Genomic DNA, 21,630 nt, shown 5'->3' on the forward strand with positions numbered 1-21,630 from the left:
TTTCTCAATAATTGTGCAATTTGTCAAGAGTAAAACATCTTGTAATAATAAAAAATAAATTAATTAAACATTGTTTAAACAATTAATTGTTATTTTTCTCATAAAGTGTACTTAGAGCTAGAAATATCTAGTTTTTTCTAAATTCAATCAACTAAAAAAATTAAATTTAAAAAAATAATAAAATAAATGTTAATAAATTGTTTAAACAATGGTTAAATAATAAATTTTTAGTTTTTCTATTACACTTAAGTGTTTAAGTTATATAAAAAATGTCACAATTAAGAAAAAACTAGGAATTTATAGTTTTAAGTACAGTAAATTGAAAAATTAATAGAATAAATTGTTTAAACAATGTTTAAATATTTAATTTTTTGCTTTTCTTTGATACTTAAATGTGGTAGTTACAAGAAAATGCACAATACAGAAAAAACTAGAAATTTCTAATCCCAAGTACACTTTATGAGAAAAATAACAATTAATTGTTTAAACAATGTTTAATTAATTTATTCTTTATTTTTTATCATTACCAGATGTTTTACTCTTGACAAATTGCACAATTATTGAGAAAAAACTAGAAATTTTTAGCCCTAAGTGCAGATTTAAAAAAATTACAACAATTAATTGTTTAAACAATTTAATAAATTGTTATACTTTTTTCATACATCAGAAACACTCAAACATTATTTTAATAGGTTTTTTTAATTAATTTTGTTAATTAATGAAGCTAAAAAAAATATTTTTAAGATTTTATGATTTTTTAATGCTTATTATTATTAACATAATTATTTATTTCTTTTGAACAAATGTAAAATACCAATTTTTTCTTTTTGGTAATACTTGGGCATTAAATAAGGAACAATACCTATTCAATTTTGAAAAATAAAATAACAGATCGAGAAGTTGCATTTATTTTCATTTGTTTAAATAAATTGTTTATAATTTTATCAAATTACGTTAAATTTTAAAATGAAAAATGTTAATCAAAAATCGTGTTATTTTTATATAACAATACCAAAAATCATTAAATTTTACCTATTACTTTATTTAAAAAAAAAATTTTCTAAATTCATGCAAAAAAGTTTGTTTAACAATATGTACAACAAAAAAACGAATTTTGCAAAACTGTTCAACTTGTATTTTTTATTTATTATTTCAAACAGAAAAACATAAATTTTATGAAAACTTATTGACCAACTGAAAATTAGTTGCCCACTTCACGAATTTTGACATTACGAGTAGTTTGATAATAAGGATAATGAAACAATATTATTTGAATTTTAATATGTAATATAAATTAATAATTTACTAAATAAAGAATAAAAATTAATAATAATTGACAGGTTTCATACTTTAATTAATTTTAAAAAGTAACAAAAAGTAGGTTTAAGACTGAAAAGAGGAAGTAGTAAAAAATAGCTCAGTTTCAATTTTATTAAATTATTTCTGAAAATTCAACTATCTACCAGAAATTTTAATTTCAATTTTCCAAAAATCTAATTTTTTGTTAAATAACAAAAATTTAAATACTTGTTAATTATTTTCCTAAATTGTTTGTAAAAATTAAAAATGCAATTCTTCCAAAATTAAATTATTATTTACAATTTTTTTAAATCACATTATTCTAGTAATTTTTCAGAAATATAATAAATAAATTATTTTTAAAAATAAATATTTAAATATTGGGTATTATACTTTTTAAAAAATTGCAATTTAAAAACCTATTGAAATTTAATTGAAAAAACGATTCTTGATATTCAATTATTTACAAAAAATTGTCATAAAATCCTTTACAAGAATTAAATAATTTTCATAAATAATAAAATTCTTTGCTGACATTCAATTATTTTGAATACACAATTTTAATAAAATTATGCGCAAAAATTCAGTTATTGTTATAAATTAATAATAACATTCTTTGAAAGAATTCAATTATTTTTAATATTCTCAAAAAAATGCAATTATTTTTGCAAATTTGAATATAATTCTTCCCAAGCATTCAATTATTTTCAATACTTTTGAAATATATTCAATATTTTGAAGATTAAATATTCTCGAAAGAATTCAATTATGTTTGAAAATTTGAATATTATTCTTTTAAAAATTAAATTATTTTCAATATTTTTTAAAGATTTTATATATTTTTTGGAAATTTGAATGAAATTCTATATTCTTGAAAATAATTTTAATTTTATTCCTGACAAGAATTCAATTATTTTTAACACACATTTAATATAATACCTCGATACTATTTAATTATTTGTTACAATGTTATTTAAAATCCTTCGCAAAAATCCAGTTATTGTTATTAATATTAACACTCTTTGAAAGAATTCAATTATTTTTTAAAATATGAATATAATTCTACAAAATATTTGATTAATTTTTTGGAAATTTGAATAAAATTTTTTATTCTTTTTATAAATAATAAAATTCTTCGCTTGAATTCAATTATTCTCGATAGTATTCAATTATTTTTGAAAATTCGAATATATTTATTTATTTGAATGAAGTTCAATTTGAATATATATTATATAATATATTATAATATTTTTGAAAGATTTCCTTTATTTTTTAGAAATTTGAATAAAAATCTTCACAAGAATTCAATTATTTTCATAAATAATAAAATTCTTCACTAGAATTCAATTATTTTTGAAAGAATTCAATTTTTTTTGAAAATTTGAATATAATACTTGCCAAGAATCCAATTATTTTCAATATTCTTGAAAGAATTTAATAATTTTTGAAAATTTTAATAAAATTCTTGGCAAGAATTTAATAATTTTCATAAAATATTTATAAAAAGACAAGGTGATTAGATTATTCATTTGATGATTATTTCAAAGAAAATAAATATTAATTTTTTTATTTCAACTATTAGCGGTTTTAAGGTACTGCAAATTCTCAAAAAGAAAAGAAAAAAAAGTTTTTTGTGGTACAAAACTTAAAAAAAATATCCAAATAGTACCTCGTAGAAAATCGTAGAAAATAAAGTAGTAAATAGTAGGTTTTTTGTAAATAATTTCCAAGTATGTATTTAATAAATAGAGAATAGAAATTAATTTGTAATAATTAAGTAAAAAAAGAATAAAAATGAATGTGCATTGTTATAATTAAGTAAGTAGAGAATAGAAATTTATTCGTAATAATTAAGTAAATAGAGAATGGAAATTGAAAATAACTCACCTTGGAAGGTCGCCAATGGTTGTGAGAGCTAACGTGCACCAATAGTAACTCTGCAGGTACTGGTCGACAACATCCGTCGATTTTGACTCCTTGTAAACCCAATTTTTGCTCCCGAAACCATTGTTCTTATAAATAATATGATAGAGGCACCCGTTCCAGTGAAAGATCACCAGTAAGTAATGTATCAAGGAGGTGGAGCGAAACAAATTCGGATAGTTCGTGTGTCTTTCAGTTCTATCCATAAACGCCCAAAATCTGAAAATTTCAAACGAAATAGCTACTTAATTAATTAAAATTAAATAGGAAAATGTCAAAAAAATCCCACTAATAAGTGAAATAAATTAATTAATAAATTTTTAAAATAGTAAACAAATTTTTAAATATACAAATATAATTAGCCTCCCTCAAAATAAATTATTTTAATTAAAAATTTAATTATTAATTTCTATGTATAAATCTACTTTTTTCTAAATAATAAATTATTCTTTAATTAATAAAGAAGACAGTTACTAGTTAAAAGTACAAAATAATAATTATTATTAACTAAACGATTAGTGGAATATTTAAATAAATATTTTTGTTTATATATTCAAGGTAAATCTTTTCATTCGTATGCGTAAATAAATATTTATTTTAATATATAAAAATGATTATTTTTATTCCTATATTCAAATAAATACTTTTATTTAAGTATATTTAAATAAATATTAACGTTACGTTAAAAGAAAATATAAACGCTTACGTTTAAATATTTACTTATAAATAAATTTATTTATTTACTTAAAATTAATTTTTTTTCGTAGATATTATTTTGAAAACTTACCGATAAATTTTAACGAGCCTAAAACTTCGGAGTATACTGTTAAATCCTATAGATAAGTATAAAGAGTCGAGAGGCAACAGGCACAGGCAGTCTATGTAAAATGTGGTACTGTTCATATAATGTGTTCTTAATTTTGTGGCATCGGTTTGTAACACACCGTCCTCAAGATAACCCGTACGAAAATGAAAGGCTATATCGATCAAATAGAGAAAATCCGACAAGTAATCCAGACAAAACCACACAACCAGAGTTTCACCTGTAAATACAAACAATATTCATTACAAAAATAGTTTACAATTTTTATTTCATCAAAAATTTAAAATTTAAAAAAAAACTAATTTACGAAAATTAGTATTTTATTATCGCAAAATTAATAATTTTTTCTCTCAACTTTTTTTTTAAGAGAATAAAAAATTCTCGGTCAAAAATTTTTTTTTACAAAATAATTTTTTTCATTGAAATTATTTTTATTCAAATTGAAAACAATTTGGATGAAAATTAGTATTTTATTGTCACAAATAATAATTTTTGCTCTCAACATTTTTTTTATCAGAAGAATTATTTTTTTCCCACATTTTTCTTATCAAAATATTTTTTTTCGCACAAATTACAAACAATTTTATGAAAATTAGTATTTTATCATCAAGAATAATAATTTTTTCTCTCAACATTTTTGTTTATCAAAATAATGTTTTCCATTCAAAATCTTTTTTATCAAAATTAAATTTATTTCATCCAAATTTTTTTATCAAAACAATATTAGCATGTAAATCACAAAATTTTTTATTTATTAATATTATTTACAATTATTTAAATAATTTAAGATTCACAATAAAATAATTCATTTATTAACTAATTAATTATTATTTATTATTTTCAAAAAAATTTCAATAATATCCTTCAAAACAATTCAATTATTTTCAAAAATTTTAGTAAAATTCTTGGAAAGAATTCAATTATTTTCAATTCGAATTTAAATAAAAATCCTCAAAAGAAGTCAATTATTCTCATAAAAAAATTTAAATAATCGATAGAATTGAATTATTTTCGAAAATTTAAAGAATAATCCTTTCCAAGAATTTAGATATCCTTATAAATAACAAAATTTTTTGAAATAATTTAATTATTATAAATATTTTCTTCTCAAAAATTCAATTATTATCATAAATAATATAATTCTTTGCAGGAATTTGATAAATTTTTGAAAATTTAGATATAATTATTCGCAAGAATTCAATTAGGTATTTTTATAAATAATAAAATTTTTCGAAAAAACTCAATTATTTTCAATATTCTTGAAAGAATTCAATTATTTTTGAAAATTTAATAAAATCCTTCCCAATAATTCAATTAATTTTATAAATAAGAAAATTCTTTGAAAGAATTCAATTATTTTTCAAAATTTTAATAAAATTCTTTGCAAGAATTCAGTTTTTTTAAAATCTAATTTTAGAAAACATTTTAGTAGAAATTGAATTCTTTTCGAAAATTTTAATAAAATTGTTTGAAAGAGAATTTAATGATATTAAAAAAATAAATATTATATCATTTTCTAACAAAAATGGTATCTTTAAACAAAATTCACTTATAAACATAAGATTATGGAAAATAGAATAATTTCTAAATTTTTCTTGCAAAAATAGTCTTACTAAATTTATTCTGAAAATCTGATTTAGTAAAAATTTGAACTAATTACAACAAAAGTGATGTAAAATTAAAAAAAATAATGTTCTCTAAGTCCACTTACAACCAGACATTCAAGTAAACAAAATCTAGTTTTTCTTATGAAATAAATACCAATAACCGTAGTTTGTGTTAATAAAAATTAGTTTTTCTACTACAATTTAAATGATAAAAAAAGAATAATAAAATTAAATATTAACACATTTTGTTTGTTAGGAAATTAAAATTGAAACAAAAATTTAAAATACGCATAATTATTGTGTCCCCTGAACCATATTTTTTATTTAAATTTACAACACACCATGAAAATAAAATGAGAAATAATTAACAGCTCGAGGCTAAAAGAGAGAGCGAGAGAGAGAGAGGAATCATAAACATGACAAACTATTTTCACTGAAATTATTTGCTTGTTCTATATAAATTTGAAATCCACTCGCCTTAACGATCACAACTACATTTGTATAAAATAATATATATTATGCGTGCGTGAGATGCAAAACTAATATTGATATTTCACACGAGGCTCGAAATTTAATATGTTTTATTATAAAAGGCAAAAGCGCCCGAGGTAGTCATCAAAAAGATGTACTTATAGTAAGCTATTTTTCACCAAATAATTAAACAATAAAAATAATTTTCATCAGCAACACTTGAAATTGTGTTAAAATTTATATTTCTCAAGCGAGGCAACAATTATAATAATATGAATGTTTCTGTTAATTAAATTTTTTTTCCTAATCTGAATGCATTTCAACAATTATATGCAGCACAATTATACACACAATTATAATAATTCTACTTCTACTATATTAATAATTTTCACTGCATTTTCACTAATTAATTTTGTTGAAACGAAACATTTCTTAAATTTTCAAATCAAAATAAAATGATATTTATTTTTGACAAATAAGACAATTGAAAATTTTAGTATTACACGATAGAGGGAAATTATTTTTAATTATTTTAAAAATTATAATAAAAAAGTTTTTAATAATAAAAACATTTTCCAATATATTGTTTTTAATAGAAATTAATTTTAAAAATTTGTTAATTATTATAAAAATAAACTAAGTTTAAAACTATTTAATTATCATAATAATAATATTACACTGAGAAAACAATATATATTTTAATCAAACATTATCATCTTTGTTATAGTCATTCAAAAATTATTTTTGAAATAAACATAATAATTTTGATTCAACACATAATAAATAAGTTTAATTCAACAAAAATTACGTTTAATTGAATTATAAAAAATGTTTAATTAAAATATATTTTTTTGGTTGTCTACTTATTTCTTTGGATTAAAAATTTTTTTTTCTCATTGTGTAATAATTATTTTTGTACATATAAAAATTTTATGTAAGTACTTTAAATTGCAGGAAGTATTCAAGTTTTTTTGAGTAGTTGATAAAAATTAATTTTTTATTTTTCTTTAACAAGAAATGAATTTATTTTACCACTGATGAAAATTTTCTCGACTTCTCCCCTTTTTTTAATACTCTTCTCTCGTTGGTAAAGCTTTAAAAACTAAACTCATTTCAAGAGCCGTTCTAAGAATATTATGTCTCTCCCATTACCTTATACGATTTGAATCTTTTTTCACCCAAAGTTTAACAAGAAAACCCTTTCAAAGTTAGCTCCCTCTGACTAATAAAATCATTATGTGAATGAAACTATAATAGAAATAAAATAATTAACCGAACGAAAGTAATGGAAATAAAATAAGTAACCGAATGAATAAGGAAATTGAAATAAAATAAATAAAATAAAAAAAAAATAAATAAATATTAATAAGGTAAAGTAAAAGCAAAACAAAATAAATAACAACTAACAAAATTAAAATAAGAGAAGGAAAATAAATAAAATAAAAGTAAATGAAGTAAAATAAAAATAAATAAAATGAAAATAAATAAAGTAAAAAAAAACAAAATAATAACAAAATAAAATAAAAACCTAAAGAAATTTAATTATTATTTATTATAACTTCAGCCTTTTGGCCCGGAAGTGGACTTGGTATACATTTCTATATAATTTTACACACATACTCTTATCACCATTCATCTTATAACCTATTTATAATTTTCTCTCTTTCCTTCCATAACTTTTTTGCTATCCTAACTTTTATATTATCATTTTTACAATCTGTTAATCGGTACAGTCTTTTCTCATCACTATCTCCTAAATCCTCAAACCAACCCTAAAGAAATTTAATTGTTTTTCAAAATTCCTATTATAACAATTATAATATTCAATTATTTACAAGCAACAATTTACAGTTATGTATTTACATAAATAATAAAATTCTTTAAAAGAATTTCATTATTTTTAAAACAATTTTAATTCAATTCTCAGAAAGAATTCCATTATTTTTGAAAATTTAAATATAAATCTTTGCAAGAATTCAATTATTTTCAATATTCTTGAAAGAATTTAATTATATTGAGAAATTTGAATTAAATTCTTCCCTGAAATTAAATTATTTTTATAAATAAATAACAATTTCAATTAAATTCCTAAAAAGAATTCAATTACTTTTTTACAAATTCAATAAAATTCTTCGAAGCAATTAAACTATTTTCGAAAGATTTAACAAAATCCTTTGCAAAAATTCAGATATCGTGATGAATAATAAAGTTTTTTTTAAAAATAATTCAATAGTTTTCAATTTTTTTCTTAACAGAAATTTAATTATTATTATAAATATTAAAATTCTTCACACTAATTCAATTATTATTAGTTTCAATATTCTCAAGAGAATTCAATTATTTTTGAAAATTTGATTATAATTTTTTCCCAAGAATTTCAATATCTTTAAAGGATTTTAATTTTTTTTTGGAAATTTGAATAAAATTCTTTGAAAGAATTCAATTATTTTTGAAATTTTGATTATATAATTCTTTAAAATTCAATTATTTTCAAATGTTTTGAAAAATTTTAGTTATTTTTTTAATTTCAATAAAATTCTTCTCAATAATTCAATTATTCTCAATACTTTTGAAAGAATTCAATTATTTGTGAAAGTTCCAATAGGAGTCTTCTCAAGAATATAATTATTTTCAATAAAATGTTAAATATATTTATCGAAAGAATTTATTTATTTTTACTACAAATTTAATAGAATTTCTTTGGAACAATTAAATAATTTTTAAAGTTTTGAGCAAAATTCTTTCCTGAAATTCAATTGTTTTTATAAATAAGAAAAGTTTTGCAGAAATTCAATTACTTTAAAAACAGTTTTAAATAAATTCTTAAAAAGAATTTAATTATTTTTAATACAAGATTTAGTAAATTTTTTCCAAAAAATCAAATTATTTTCAAAAATAGTAATAACTTTTTTTGCAAAAATGTAGTTATTATTATAAATTAATAAAATTCTTTGAAAGAATTCAATTACTTTTAGAAATTTAAGTATAATTTATCCTAAAAATTCAATTATTTTAAATATTTTGGAAGATTTTAATTATTTTTTGGAAATTTGAGTAAAATTATTGATAAGAATTCAATTATTTTCAATATTCTGGAAAGATTTCAATTATTTTTTAAAGTTTCAACAACATTGTTTGCAAGAATTTAATTACTTTGAATTCTTATAATTATTTTAATTTAAATTTTTTAATTATTTTAAATTTTGATTATATTCATCGAAATATTTTATTTATTTTTACCATAAAATTTCTTGGAAACAATTAAATTATTTTTTTAAATTTGAATAAAATTCTTCCCTGAAAAAAATCAATTATTATTTTCAATATAATTTTAATAATAATCCTCGAAAGAAGTAGTTCAATTATTTTCATTATTCTCGAAATAATTCAATAATAAATAAGTAATCAATTAGTAAATAAGTAATGACTAAGTAAATAAATTAAATAAGAATTAGGAAAATAAAATAAAAACAAAATACCGTCAACCGGGGCTATTTTGTGCACCAAATAGCTTTTTTTTGATTCAAAGATTTATTTAAATTCAGAATTAAGAGAATAAAGAAAATCAACTTTTGATATATGTTGTGGACATCCTTCTGAAGGTTTCCTATAAATTTGGCAAAGAAAAAAATTTTTTTGTCTTAGTTATAGTCATTGAAAGTCGTGCACACAATAACTCCCGGGATGGGGCTATTTTGTGCATCGAACTTTGTTTTCCTATAATGTTGCGTAAACATTTTTTTAATCGTTTCTGCTTCATGAAATCTTTTGTGTATATATTTGAGAGTAAGTTAAAAAAAGAATGACCTAGTAAAATTTTTTTTGTAGATATATTATACAAAAAATGTAAAATAAAGCACTAAAATTTTGCTAAAATCTGAATTTACTAAAAATTAACAATCTTTCTTTAAATTGTATATTACGTAGATAGTAAATAACATTTTTTTCTTTTTTAATATATATTTTATAATAATATACTAATATAATTATAAAATGATCGTTTAAACACTTATAAATAACTTAAAAACATCATTTCAATAGGAGCTTTTTTAATAGTTTTGAATGATATTTTTAAAAAACTTGAAATAAATATTTTTAAGGTTAAATAGATAACAATTTAATATCTAATATGCTTTTCAAGTTATTTTAAGAGAAACGAGAAAATAGTTTTAAAACTAATTTGAAAAACTTATAAATATTAATTAATGTTCATTTTTTGAGGTTACGTTGTGCACCGGTAGAGCTTTTAATCGTTTTAATGATTTTAATTAACGTATTTACAGTTTTTTGACAGAAAAGTAAGACAAAAATGTATTAAAATGATAAACTGAATCTTCTTTACTTACTAAATAAAACATTTATGAAAAATATTTGATTTTTTAAGTGCACAGAATAGCCCCATGAAATCCTGGTTTTTCAGTTTTTTCCACTTTTCTCTTAAAATAATGAATAAAAAGTTAGCGCATTACGTATGTATCATCACAACACAATTGACAACAAATATCTAACTCAGTTTATGAGACACATTAAAACTCTAGAAGATCTGGTATAATTTTTCCGAACTTTCAAAATTTTTTAAACAAATTTTCCGTTTTTAGGAATTTTTTTCTCTTAATTGACAAAGAATTAAATAATAACATTTAGTGCTCTCTATTGTCATGTAATCAAACTTTCATTTTACAAAATAGCAGATTAAAATAATTCATTTTAATAATTTTTTTCATTAAAAAACTCGAGTGCACAAAATAGCCCCCGGATGCACAAAATAGCCCCAGTTGACGGTAAACTAAAAAAACAATAAAAAAGTAAGGAAATAAAATAATAAATCAAATTCATTAAAAAAATTAAAATATTTAACCATGTTAAAGTAATGTGAATAAAACAATAAACAGAATGAATGTAATGAAAATTAAATAACTAACTAAGTACTAGGAATAAAATAAACAAACTAAAGTAAATATAAATAAACTAAAATAAATAACAAATAACTAACAGAATAAAAGTAATAAAAGGAAAATCAATATATTTAATTCAAATATATATATTGAAAGTAAATAAAGTGAAATAAATAAAATAATAAATATAATAAATATAAAGAAAAAATAAATTAATTAACCAAATGAATGTGATACGGAAAGAAAGGAATTAACCGAACGAATGTAATGAAAATAAAATAATTAACTGAAAGAAAGTAATATAAATATAAATGAACCTTAATTTCGTACGACAAAAGAAAGAAAAAAAGAATAAAAGCAGAGAAGTAAATAAAAGTAGAGAAGAAAAAAAAGTAAATTGGAATAATAAAATCAACTCTGAATTCAGCGATTTTGAAGTGGAACTTGTGGATGATTGTGTTTTCGGGACTGTGGCGCGGGAAATTCATTGTTCGCTGTCTCTGATCTCAATCGTTGTACGTGACAAAGATACGCAAGGGACTTACCGTTGATCTCTTGGAAGGCGAACCTATAGATGATGACCCAGAAATTGTAGAGGAAGGCAAGTGATACCACCATCGACCAATAGTAGCAGAGACGTCCCGCAGGATCAAAGACAAAGGACCAATTCGGGGCACCGGTGCGGAATCCCTTACTCCCAGGCTGCCCGGGAAATCCCCTGCTGCCTCTTTGCTGCTGTTGTTGATGAGCCGTATACCTTCTAAATATATTCAAAACTCAATTATAATCATTTCTCTTTTATTTTTGCAATTCTGCTATTATCATTATTTTTTTTCATCATTTTTTATCAATATCAATTTTTTTTATTACTAATATTGTTTTTAGAGTCAACACTGAGACAAAAAACGAATCAAAACGTTCCTTCTAAAACTTTTGATCCGTTTTTTGTGTAAATTTGATATCTGTAGAAAAACTGTGTTTCAATAGTGGCTTATTTTTGTAAAAAAAAACAGTAGGAATAGCTAATATTATTTATAAAAATAAGATAGTAAAAAAATAAACTATAACTTACTATTATTATCATTATTATAATTTTTAAATTTTATTTATTTACAATTTGAGCAAAAACGTCTGACTAAAATGGTTCTTTACTACTAAGAAAACCTCAATTAAAACGTCTGACTAAAATTGTTCTTTACTACTGGAAATATATTTACCATAAACGAATTCTAACTGTCTATTGATTAAAATATATCTGGACGTCCACATGAAAAGGGCCCATATTGTCGGTTCTAGTTTTCGAGATAATCGCAATTTAGTAATTTTAGAGCAAAATCTTAATTTTTTTTTTATTTTTTATTATCAATCTACATGTTTTGACAAGTCCAATCATGCGGTTTTCATTAATTTATCGATAATTTAACTGTTTGATTTCATTGGTTCTTTAGAAAAATGAAAAGGGCCCATTTTGTCGGTCATTTGCAAAAGTAATCCGATTTTAAAAATGGAGGTGTGGAAAAAATTTAAAACCTCTTGATTTTTCATCTCTAAGGTGTCCTGGACTGTAAACAATTCTTATATGAGGGGCAAAATTCCTCAATTGTCCTAACTTAAAATCGAAAGTCTTCAAATCGGGCTAATTTTTGCACAAACTTTAGTACTATGGGAGAGAACTTTACCCATAAAATATTAAGATATTTTATTAAAAATTGTAGGGGGGAGAGGGGGTTAAAGTTTTTGGTAACGTGTTGACAGTGGATTCTTTTAGCTAATATAGCTAAAATACAGTAGAGTGGACAAAATTTTGACCTATATGTTTTCGAAAGGTTTTTTCCTCCTCTATCGAATCGTGTAAATTTTTTTTTTTTTAATTAACAATTTAACTTATTTTTTTCAAAATTAAAAATATTTTTCACTTTTTTTTGAAAATCGACATTTTTTTTTCTCTTTTTTTTGCTTTAAAATAAAGCTTAATATGTGTACTTTCCATAACTGATTCTGAAAAAATGACGTTTTTTTTCGTTTTCGAATTATTAATTAATTAATTAATAAAAATCAGTAAAAAATTACTAAAAAATGAAATATTCTTTAAGCAAGTAAACTTTTCTGAATTATGGGATTATCATCGTAAAGCTTACCTAATTCCGCATCCAACAAGCATAAAATCAACTGTTTTTTTATAAATAATTGTTAAATAAATAAATAATTGATTATTTATTTATTTAACAATTGTTTATAAAAAATAGTTAAAAATAAACTTGTTGGGTGTGGAAGTTGGTAAGCTTTACGTTGGCAAGCCCAAAATTAAGAAAAGTTTATTTCTTTGAAAAATATTAATTTTTTTAAAATAATTTTTATTAATAATTAATTAATAAATAATACGAAAAGAAAAATGTCATTTTTTCCTAATCGGGTATTAAAAGTACACATATTAAGCTTTGTTTAAAATAAAAATAAAAATTAAAAATGTCATTTTCCAAAAAATTAATAAATAAATAATCAATTATTTATTTATTTAACAATTATTTATAAAAAAACAGTTGAGTTTATGCTTGTTGGATACGGAATTTTGTAAGCTTTACGATGATAAGCTCATAATTAAGAAAAGTTTATTTGCTTGAAAAATATTAAATTTTTTAATAATTTCTTACTATTATTAATTAATTAATTAATTAATTATTCGAAACACAAAAGAAAACGGCACTTTTTCCTAATTGAGTATTGAAAGTACACATATTGAGCTTTATTTTAAAGCAAGAAAGAAGAAAAAAATGTCCTTTTTTCAAAAAATTAATAAATAAATTTTTAATTATTTATTTATTTAACAATTATTTGTAAAAATAGGTGTAATTATACTTGTTGGATGCGGAATTAGGTAAGCTTTACGATGATAATCCCATAATTCAGAAAAGTTTACTTGCTTAAAGAATATTTCATTTTTTAGTAATTTTTTACTGATTTTTATTAATTAATTAATTAATAATTCGAAAACGAAAAAAAACGTCATTTTTTCAGAATCAGTTATGGAAAGTACACATATTAAGCTTTATTTTAAAGCAAAAAAAAGAGAAAAAAAAAATGTCGATTTTCAAAAAAAAGTGAAAAATATTTTTAATTTTGAAAAAAATAAGTTAAATTGTTAATTAAAAAAAAAAAATTTTACACCATTCGATAGAGGAGGAAAAAACCTTTCGAAAACATATAGGTCAAAATTTTGTCCACTCTACTGTATTTTAGCTATATTAGCTAAAAGAATCCACTGTCAACACGTTACCAAAAACTTTAACCCCCTCTCCCCCCTACAATTTTTAATAAAATATCTTAATATTTTATGGGTAAAGTTCTCTCCCATAGTATTAAAGTTTGTGCAAAAATTAGCCCGATTTGAAGACTTTCGATTTTAAGTTAGGACAATTGAGGAATTTTGCCCCATGAATAACTTCCCAGAAGAACCAGAGATATTGATGTTAGAGTCCTTGTTTTTGTAGTCATAGAAATGAAAAATTAGATTTTGCGTCAATTTTTTCATAATAGAGACTGTCAAAAAATTTTAAATAAGTTTAATGTCTATTCTTTTTCTTCAAATGACACAATAAAATTGTACCTAATCATTAATCTTGTAAAAAAATGGTTTTTTAATAGAAAAACTGTCCTTTTTAGAAAAGGGTCCATATTGTCGGTTTTTCGTATTTTCAAAATTAAGAGGGGGGGGGGGATGTTTTTAAAAATTTTAAACCTGTTGGTTTTTTATCTTCAAGGTGCCCTGAACTGGAAACAATTCTAATCTGAATAACTTCCAAGAAGAACCAGAGATACAACAATTAGTTGGTATCGCAATCATTAATTCCGTTTTTCTCGAAATGAGGTTTTTGGCGTTCTAAACTTTGAAATTCCGCAACTCAGCGAATTTTCAACCAAAAAAGTTCTAAGACCACTCAAAATTTTCCAAATTTTGACAGGAATACGCCCACATAGATAACTCCAATAGTGCCAAAATGGGCCCTTTTCATGTGGACGTCCACATATATTGAAATATAAAAAAAAATTTCTACAAATTCTCAGTAAAATTTTATTATTTTTTTAAAAAATTGCCGAAGAATATTTTCAAGTGATATTTACAAAGTAAATTTAGGTAAAAATTTTGTCAAAATTTTGTTTCTGAAATAGTAAAATCTGCTTTGGAAATGTATGTATAAAACCTAAAGAAAAAAATTTAAATACTGCTTGTCTGACGGAAATGGAGTTTTACTATTGAAAACGGTTTTAGAAGCAAACGTCTGATTTATTACTCTCTAAATATGAATTAGTCAAAAATAACTAATTCTTAGTAAAATTGTGATTAAATTTTTGCCTCAGAAATTGGTCAAAAAAGTAACTAATTATTAGTAGAAAACTACTAATTTAAAATAGTAAAATTAAACTGAGAATTCATAGAAATTTTTACTAACTATTTAACTAGTTACTAGTAGAAAATTACTAATTTTTAGTAAATAAACAACTACAAGAATAGTCAAATTTTACTAATATTTAATTAGTTACCAAAAATTTCAGTTAATTTTGATTTTGACCTAACAAAAAAACAAACAGTCTTAATTGTTAATTCTTGTATTTATTTTCTTAGTGCGCTCCATGCCCTAGGAACATTGATCTCATTTAATAAAATAAATAATTAAAAATTTGATATCCTTAAAAAAACTGTGTAATTAATGACAAGTAATTATTAACTATTTATTAAAAATGATAACTTTAATATTTTAAGTTATTATTTTTCTACATTTCTTTAGACACACTTTAAAAATGTTAAATTTAATTTTAGATTATAATTTTTTTGTCAAGAACATTTAAAATAGTATCCTGTTAAGTAAAATTACTTCATTATTCATTGAAGAAAAAACAATAAAGGTAAGCTTCGAAAAAATCAAATATTTTATCGACATTTTCCTTTCTCAATTATTTATGACATTAATAATGTCGTAATAACATGTATTTCTTATGATTATCTTGTTCTTGCAGCAAAATGGGGGAGGATAATCCTCTTTTCTCTATATCTGAATTAATTAAAAATAACTAATTATTAATAAATTCTCGCCTTAATTTTTGATTTAGAAATTAGTAAAATTTCTAATAAAGAACAATCTTAAATAATTTTGAGTAAAAAAAGATAAACAGACTATTGTCTGACCAAAGTGTATCTGTAGTACTGATTTTGGTTTTATCTTAAAAATTGTCAAAACAAAAAATTAAACTAAATTGACAAAAATTAAAGTTATTAAATTTGACAAGTTTAAAGCATTGTCTGATTGAAAATGGACTATTACTACTGATCCCTTTGAACTGTTTTTTTTTATTATAGACTCAAACTTAAATAACTTTAAAGTAATGTCTGACTAAAATTGACTTTTTTTACTGATCCACATTAACTCTTTCAACTCTATTAACTATAGAGACAAAATTAAACAATTTTAAAGTAATATCTTACTAAAATAAACTTTTACTTCTGATTTCTGTCTAAAATTTTTTCTGAATGACTACCCAGCTGAAAAAGTTCTATAGAATTTCACTAGAATCATTCTATAGAATTTCACTAGAACGATTCTATACAATTTCTACATGAATTCTACTAAATTTTAGTGATTTTTAATTAAACAGAATTTAAATTCGTGAAATAATATTTTTTAACTTTATATTATTATGTATTTAAATTTTAAATTTTAAATTACTGCCAAGAATATAACCAGTCCAAGTCAAATAAGAGAACATTTTACTTAAAAGTATAAATTAATTTTTTTCATAACTATAAAACAAAGAAATCGATCACTCCGAGTCTTCGACTCGGAGTGATAGATTTCTTCATGTTTTATAATAATTAAAAATAGCAAATTGATAAAATTATTATTTTATATTATAAGAATATTGTACTTCTTCAAAATTATTTTTATCATTTCAATTCAATTATTATTTATAAGAATTTTTCACTAAAATTTTTCTTTGAATCAATTAATATTGAAAAAAGTTCTTCTACAATTTTCAAAATCCATTTATTTACAATATTCAATTTTACAAAATTTCAACTATTCGTAAATTCTTCAATTAAATATTTAGAAAATAAAAACTTCAAATAATATAAAAAAAAATTCAAATACACTTTTTCAAAATAATAATTAATTTCAAAATTCAATGGTTTCTAAAAATTCACGTTATATTGCTTTTAGTATTCAATTATTATCTACAATTTTAACTGAAATTAATTTTTAAATCAATTTTTATTATAAAATTCTACTAGAATTCAATTATTTAAGTACAAAAATAAACAATTTATTAAACAATTGAATGTTTCTAAATAAAAGAGAAGAAAAAATGTTAAATTTAAAGAATTTCGGTTTTCGAATTTTTTATCATTTTTGATTTTATAAATTTTTTACCAAAGGGTGGAGACTATTAAATAAGTAAAGGGTTTTTGAAGAGCCCAAAAATAATGAAGCTAAATCCCATAAAACAGAAGATAAAATGTTGTATTTTAAGAAAATCAGTTTTTCGAATTTTTGATAATTTTAAATTCTTTACCAAAGGGTGGAGACCATTAAAAAGGTAATGTGTTTTTGAAGAGCTCAAAAATAATGAAGCAAAATGCGATAAAACAGAAAAAAATGTTAAATTTTAAAAAATTCGGTTTTTCATATTTTTGATAAATTTTGATAATTTTTGATAAATTTAGATTTTTTACCAAAGGGTGAAGACTAATAAATAAGTAAAGTATTTTTAAAGAGCCCAAAAATAATGAAGATAAATCCCATAAAACAGAAGATAAAATGTTGTATTTTAAGAAAATTGGTTTTTCGAATTTTTGATAATTTTAAATAATTTTAAATTCTTTACCAAAGGGTGGAGACAATTAAAAAAGTAACGTGTTTTTGAAGAGCCCCAAAATAATGAAGCTAAATGCCATAAAGTTAAAATTCTCATAAAGAATTTTATTATCATATTTCTAAATAATTGAATTCGTTTAACGAATTTTAGTAAAATTTTTAATAATAATTACATTTATCGAGGAATTTGATTAAAATTTTATTAAATAAAACTGAAATTCTGCGATGAGTTTTACTAATATTTATGAAAATAATTAAGTTCTTAAAAAGAATTTTATTATTTAGAAAAAGAATTGAAGCCCTGTAAAAATATTATTATTTATAAGAAATTATTTAATTATATGCAAAGAATTTCTGCTAAGAATTTTCTTACTTTTGAAAATAATTGAATATTGTAATCATTTGTATTTTCTCTAAAATTTTTTAAATTTACTTTACGGACATTTTTTCAAAAAACGGACCTAGTTCGATCCCTGTAGTAACCATCCCGTGTAGAAATTTCCCCATTTGTCCCTATCTCTAGTAGGGACCTCGCTAGATTCTGACTAGAATCTCTAGTCTAGAAAAACTAGTCGGGCTTCAATCAAATTCTAGTTAGATAATTCAGACTGGAAAAAACTCACTAGGACCTTATCGATTTCAAACTAGACAAACTAGTGTACAAGTATGACATACATAAATTATCTTTCTATAGATATAAATAATTCAGATTAATAGATAGAAAAACTTACTAGCATTATTTATTAAAAAATTTTGCATATTATTTAATTATTTAATTTTTTAACATTTTTTAAACAAAATTTTAAATATTGTAGAATATTTTTACAAAAAATTCCAATAAAGCAATTTTATTAAATAAAAATCTTTTATTTAATATGTAAATTAAAAGAATAAAACATGAATAAATATTAATTATGTGGGTATAACTAATTTTTATTACCTAAATATTGTAATATTATTCGTAAAAATAATTTTTTTTTAAAAAGATATGTATGTGCAATTATACTTTAAAATGTTTTTCACAATTAATGCAAGTATTTAATAATAATTAAAAAGATGCTATAATATTATAATTACAATAAATAGTAAATATAAAAAGCACTGCAATTAGTAATGTTTAATTTTTCAATAATGTCATAATTAATTATTATTAACTATCATTAGGAATGCAGAGTTAAATAAGAGTGATGAATAATAACTCCCTAAAATTCAAAATATTATGAATTAATTATATCTATAACGTTATTGAAAAATTAAACATAACTAATTTATTACATTACTTTTTATATTTTTATATTTACTATAATTGTTTTAATAAATAATAATTATAATAAATAATATAATAATAAATAATATATTACAATATTTAGTTAATAAAAATTAATTATATCCACATAATTAATATTTATTTATGGTTTATTCTTTTTTAATTTACTTAATAAATAAAAGATTTTGTTTAAATAATTAAAAAATTAAGTAATCAAATAATATGCAAACTTTTTTAATAAATAATGCTTGTAAGAATCATCTAACTAGAATTAGATTGGAACCCGACTAGTTTTTCTCGACTAGAGATTCTAGTCAGAATCTAGCGAGAGCCCTACTAGAGATAGGGACAAATGGCGGAATTTCCAAACGGGATGTACTTTAAGCGGAAGTCCATCCAACCTATCATGGCCGAGAGGTATGTGTATCCGTCTGGTGTCCCCAAGGTCCAAGGTTCGAACCCTCATAGGCACGAGATTTTTCGTGTGCAACAATCATTAATAATGTTAATATGAATGGAGAATTCAATTATAAATAAGTTAAGTTGAAAAATAATAATTTTTAAAACCGGTAGAAGTGAACTAGAACTTCTAGTCGGGGCCCTATCAACTAGAGCGTGACAAAATCGACTAGAACCCCACCAGTTTCTCTAGTTGGAGCCCTTTTTCAAATGGGGTAAACTGGTGAGGTCCCCACTAGAACCCGACCACCATTTCTACACGGGATATTATAATATAATGTTAAAAAAAACTATTTCACGAAATTTATATTCTTTCTAATTAAAAATCATTAAAATTTAGTAACTAGTACACGGAGAAAAATTTTCTCGTAATGATTACAATAGTCGAACAGTACTGCTCGGATATGTGACCACTTTTCGTAATGCCTAAAGTAGCTTCGTTGTAACCATTCTGTAAGTCGAACGTACTCATTAAAAATTTATTTGAAATAAATACGAACTAAATATGAGTTAGCACAAAGTCTATGTGACTGATTACAATAGTCTACGTTAAAAGGAAATCTTGGATTCTATCCACATTTGCAGCAATCTAAGGGAATCAGTGATACCGACTGTAGTAGCCTTTACAACAGGACTATTGTAAAATAAGGTGACCGCGGCTGCCTTGCCTTCTTATTTTACTATAGTTCTTCGTAAAGACTACTATTACTATATTTCTCATTACAAATGACTGTTGTAAAGTAAAAAAAGAAAATTTTCAACTAAAATAAAATTTTTTTCTAATTCATGACTTCTAATCATATATTGCACATTAATTTCACTCTTCCAAGACTCCCTCCTTTAAGATTAATTATATTATTAAACTAGACAATTTTACTTAACCATAAATACATAAATCTAACTTACATACTAAACGCATAACATAATAACGATCGCTATTTACACATATTTATACATGACTTAAACTTCCTTATATACTAACTGCCATAAATATTCACCGCTTGCGAGAAAGATTAATAACACTTTATATCTAAAAAATCACTTTGTTCTTAATAATTAATACAATTATTGTTCATTTTTAGTCTTTAATATTGTAAGGTCTATTTTTTATTACATTTCTATTGTGAAAAAATTTTTTTCCTAACACACGCACCGAAGGTACAAGATTTCTTGCCTGTATAAAGTGTTACGTAAGTTAAACAACTTACGCAAGCTACGTAAGTTTCATACCTTTACGCCATTTACGTTATTTACGTAACTCACGTAAGTTACGTGATTAATGTAAATTGCACTAGTTAGGTAACTTACGTACTTTAAGCATCTTACGTGAATTAGTAATTTACGTAACTTACTTTTGTTACGTAAGATTAGTTAGTACAGTTAGTTTTGAGTCGGCATAGCGTATTTCGTGACTGCAAGGTAGCAATATTGATGATTACAAATGACTATAGTAAAATAAGAAGGCAAGGCAGTCGGTCACCTTATTTTACAATAGTCCTGTTGTAATGACTACGACTGTCAGTATCACTGATTCCCTTAGATTGCTGCAAATGTGGATAGAATCCAAGATTTTCTTTTAACGTAGACTATTATAGAAGGAGTTTACACCGTAAGCCTTAAATATAAGCCTCTGCGCGCATAAACGGATATACCTCCAGGAGCATATATTTGCGCCTGCGCGAACACGTTGTGACGATAATGAAGTGAAATCAAAATATTATTATTTAATTGTTTTTAAAATATGCGTTTTATTCGACGCACGAAATTTGTTGTACGTTCCTGAGTGCCGATTGTGCGCGTGCGCTCAGCCTACGACCAATAGCGAGTGAGTATGTCTCTCCACCGAGATCTTCTCCCTCCAACAACGCACCGAACCGAGGACCCCGAATGCACGGTCCGAGATCTTCACTTATCGAAGCGGTATTACCGCGATAGGGTCTCTGATGTGGTATTACCACGATGAGATCGAAGTGGTTTCACCACAAGCGGTATCACCGCAAGCGGTATCACCGCATAGGAG

At 22.6% G+C, this 21,630-nt stretch overlaps 1 protein-coding gene across 3 annotated transcripts in view; it reads right to left on the minus strand.

Annotated features, from left to right (window-relative positions):
- The window catches only part of LOC122509866 (cyclic nucleotide-gated cation channel alpha-3), a 400,219-nt gene that overhangs the window by 224,067 nt on the left and 154,522 nt on the right, over positions 1 to 21,630 (minus strand). For all 3 annotated transcript variants that reach the window (XM_043624160.1, XM_043624159.1, XM_043624158.1), the window contains exons 5-7: positions 11,564 to 11,778; positions 4,010 to 4,265; positions 3,187 to 3,441 (exon numbers count right to left, since the gene is read on the minus strand). In XM_043624160.1, the coding sequence (XP_043480095.1) occupies positions 3,187 to 3,441; positions 4,010 to 4,265; positions 11,564 to 11,778 (726 nt within the window). The remainder of the gene's footprint in view (positions 1 to 3,186; positions 3,442 to 4,009; positions 4,266 to 11,563; positions 11,779 to 21,630) is intronic.

This window comes from Leptopilina heterotoma, unplaced genomic scaffold (assembly GCF_015476425.1).
Source record: "Leptopilina heterotoma isolate Lh14 unplaced genomic scaffold, ASM1547642v1 Lhet_63, whole genome shotgun sequence".
Classification (NCBI taxonomy): Eukaryota; Metazoa; Arthropoda; class Insecta; order Hymenoptera; family Figitidae; genus Leptopilina; species Leptopilina heterotoma.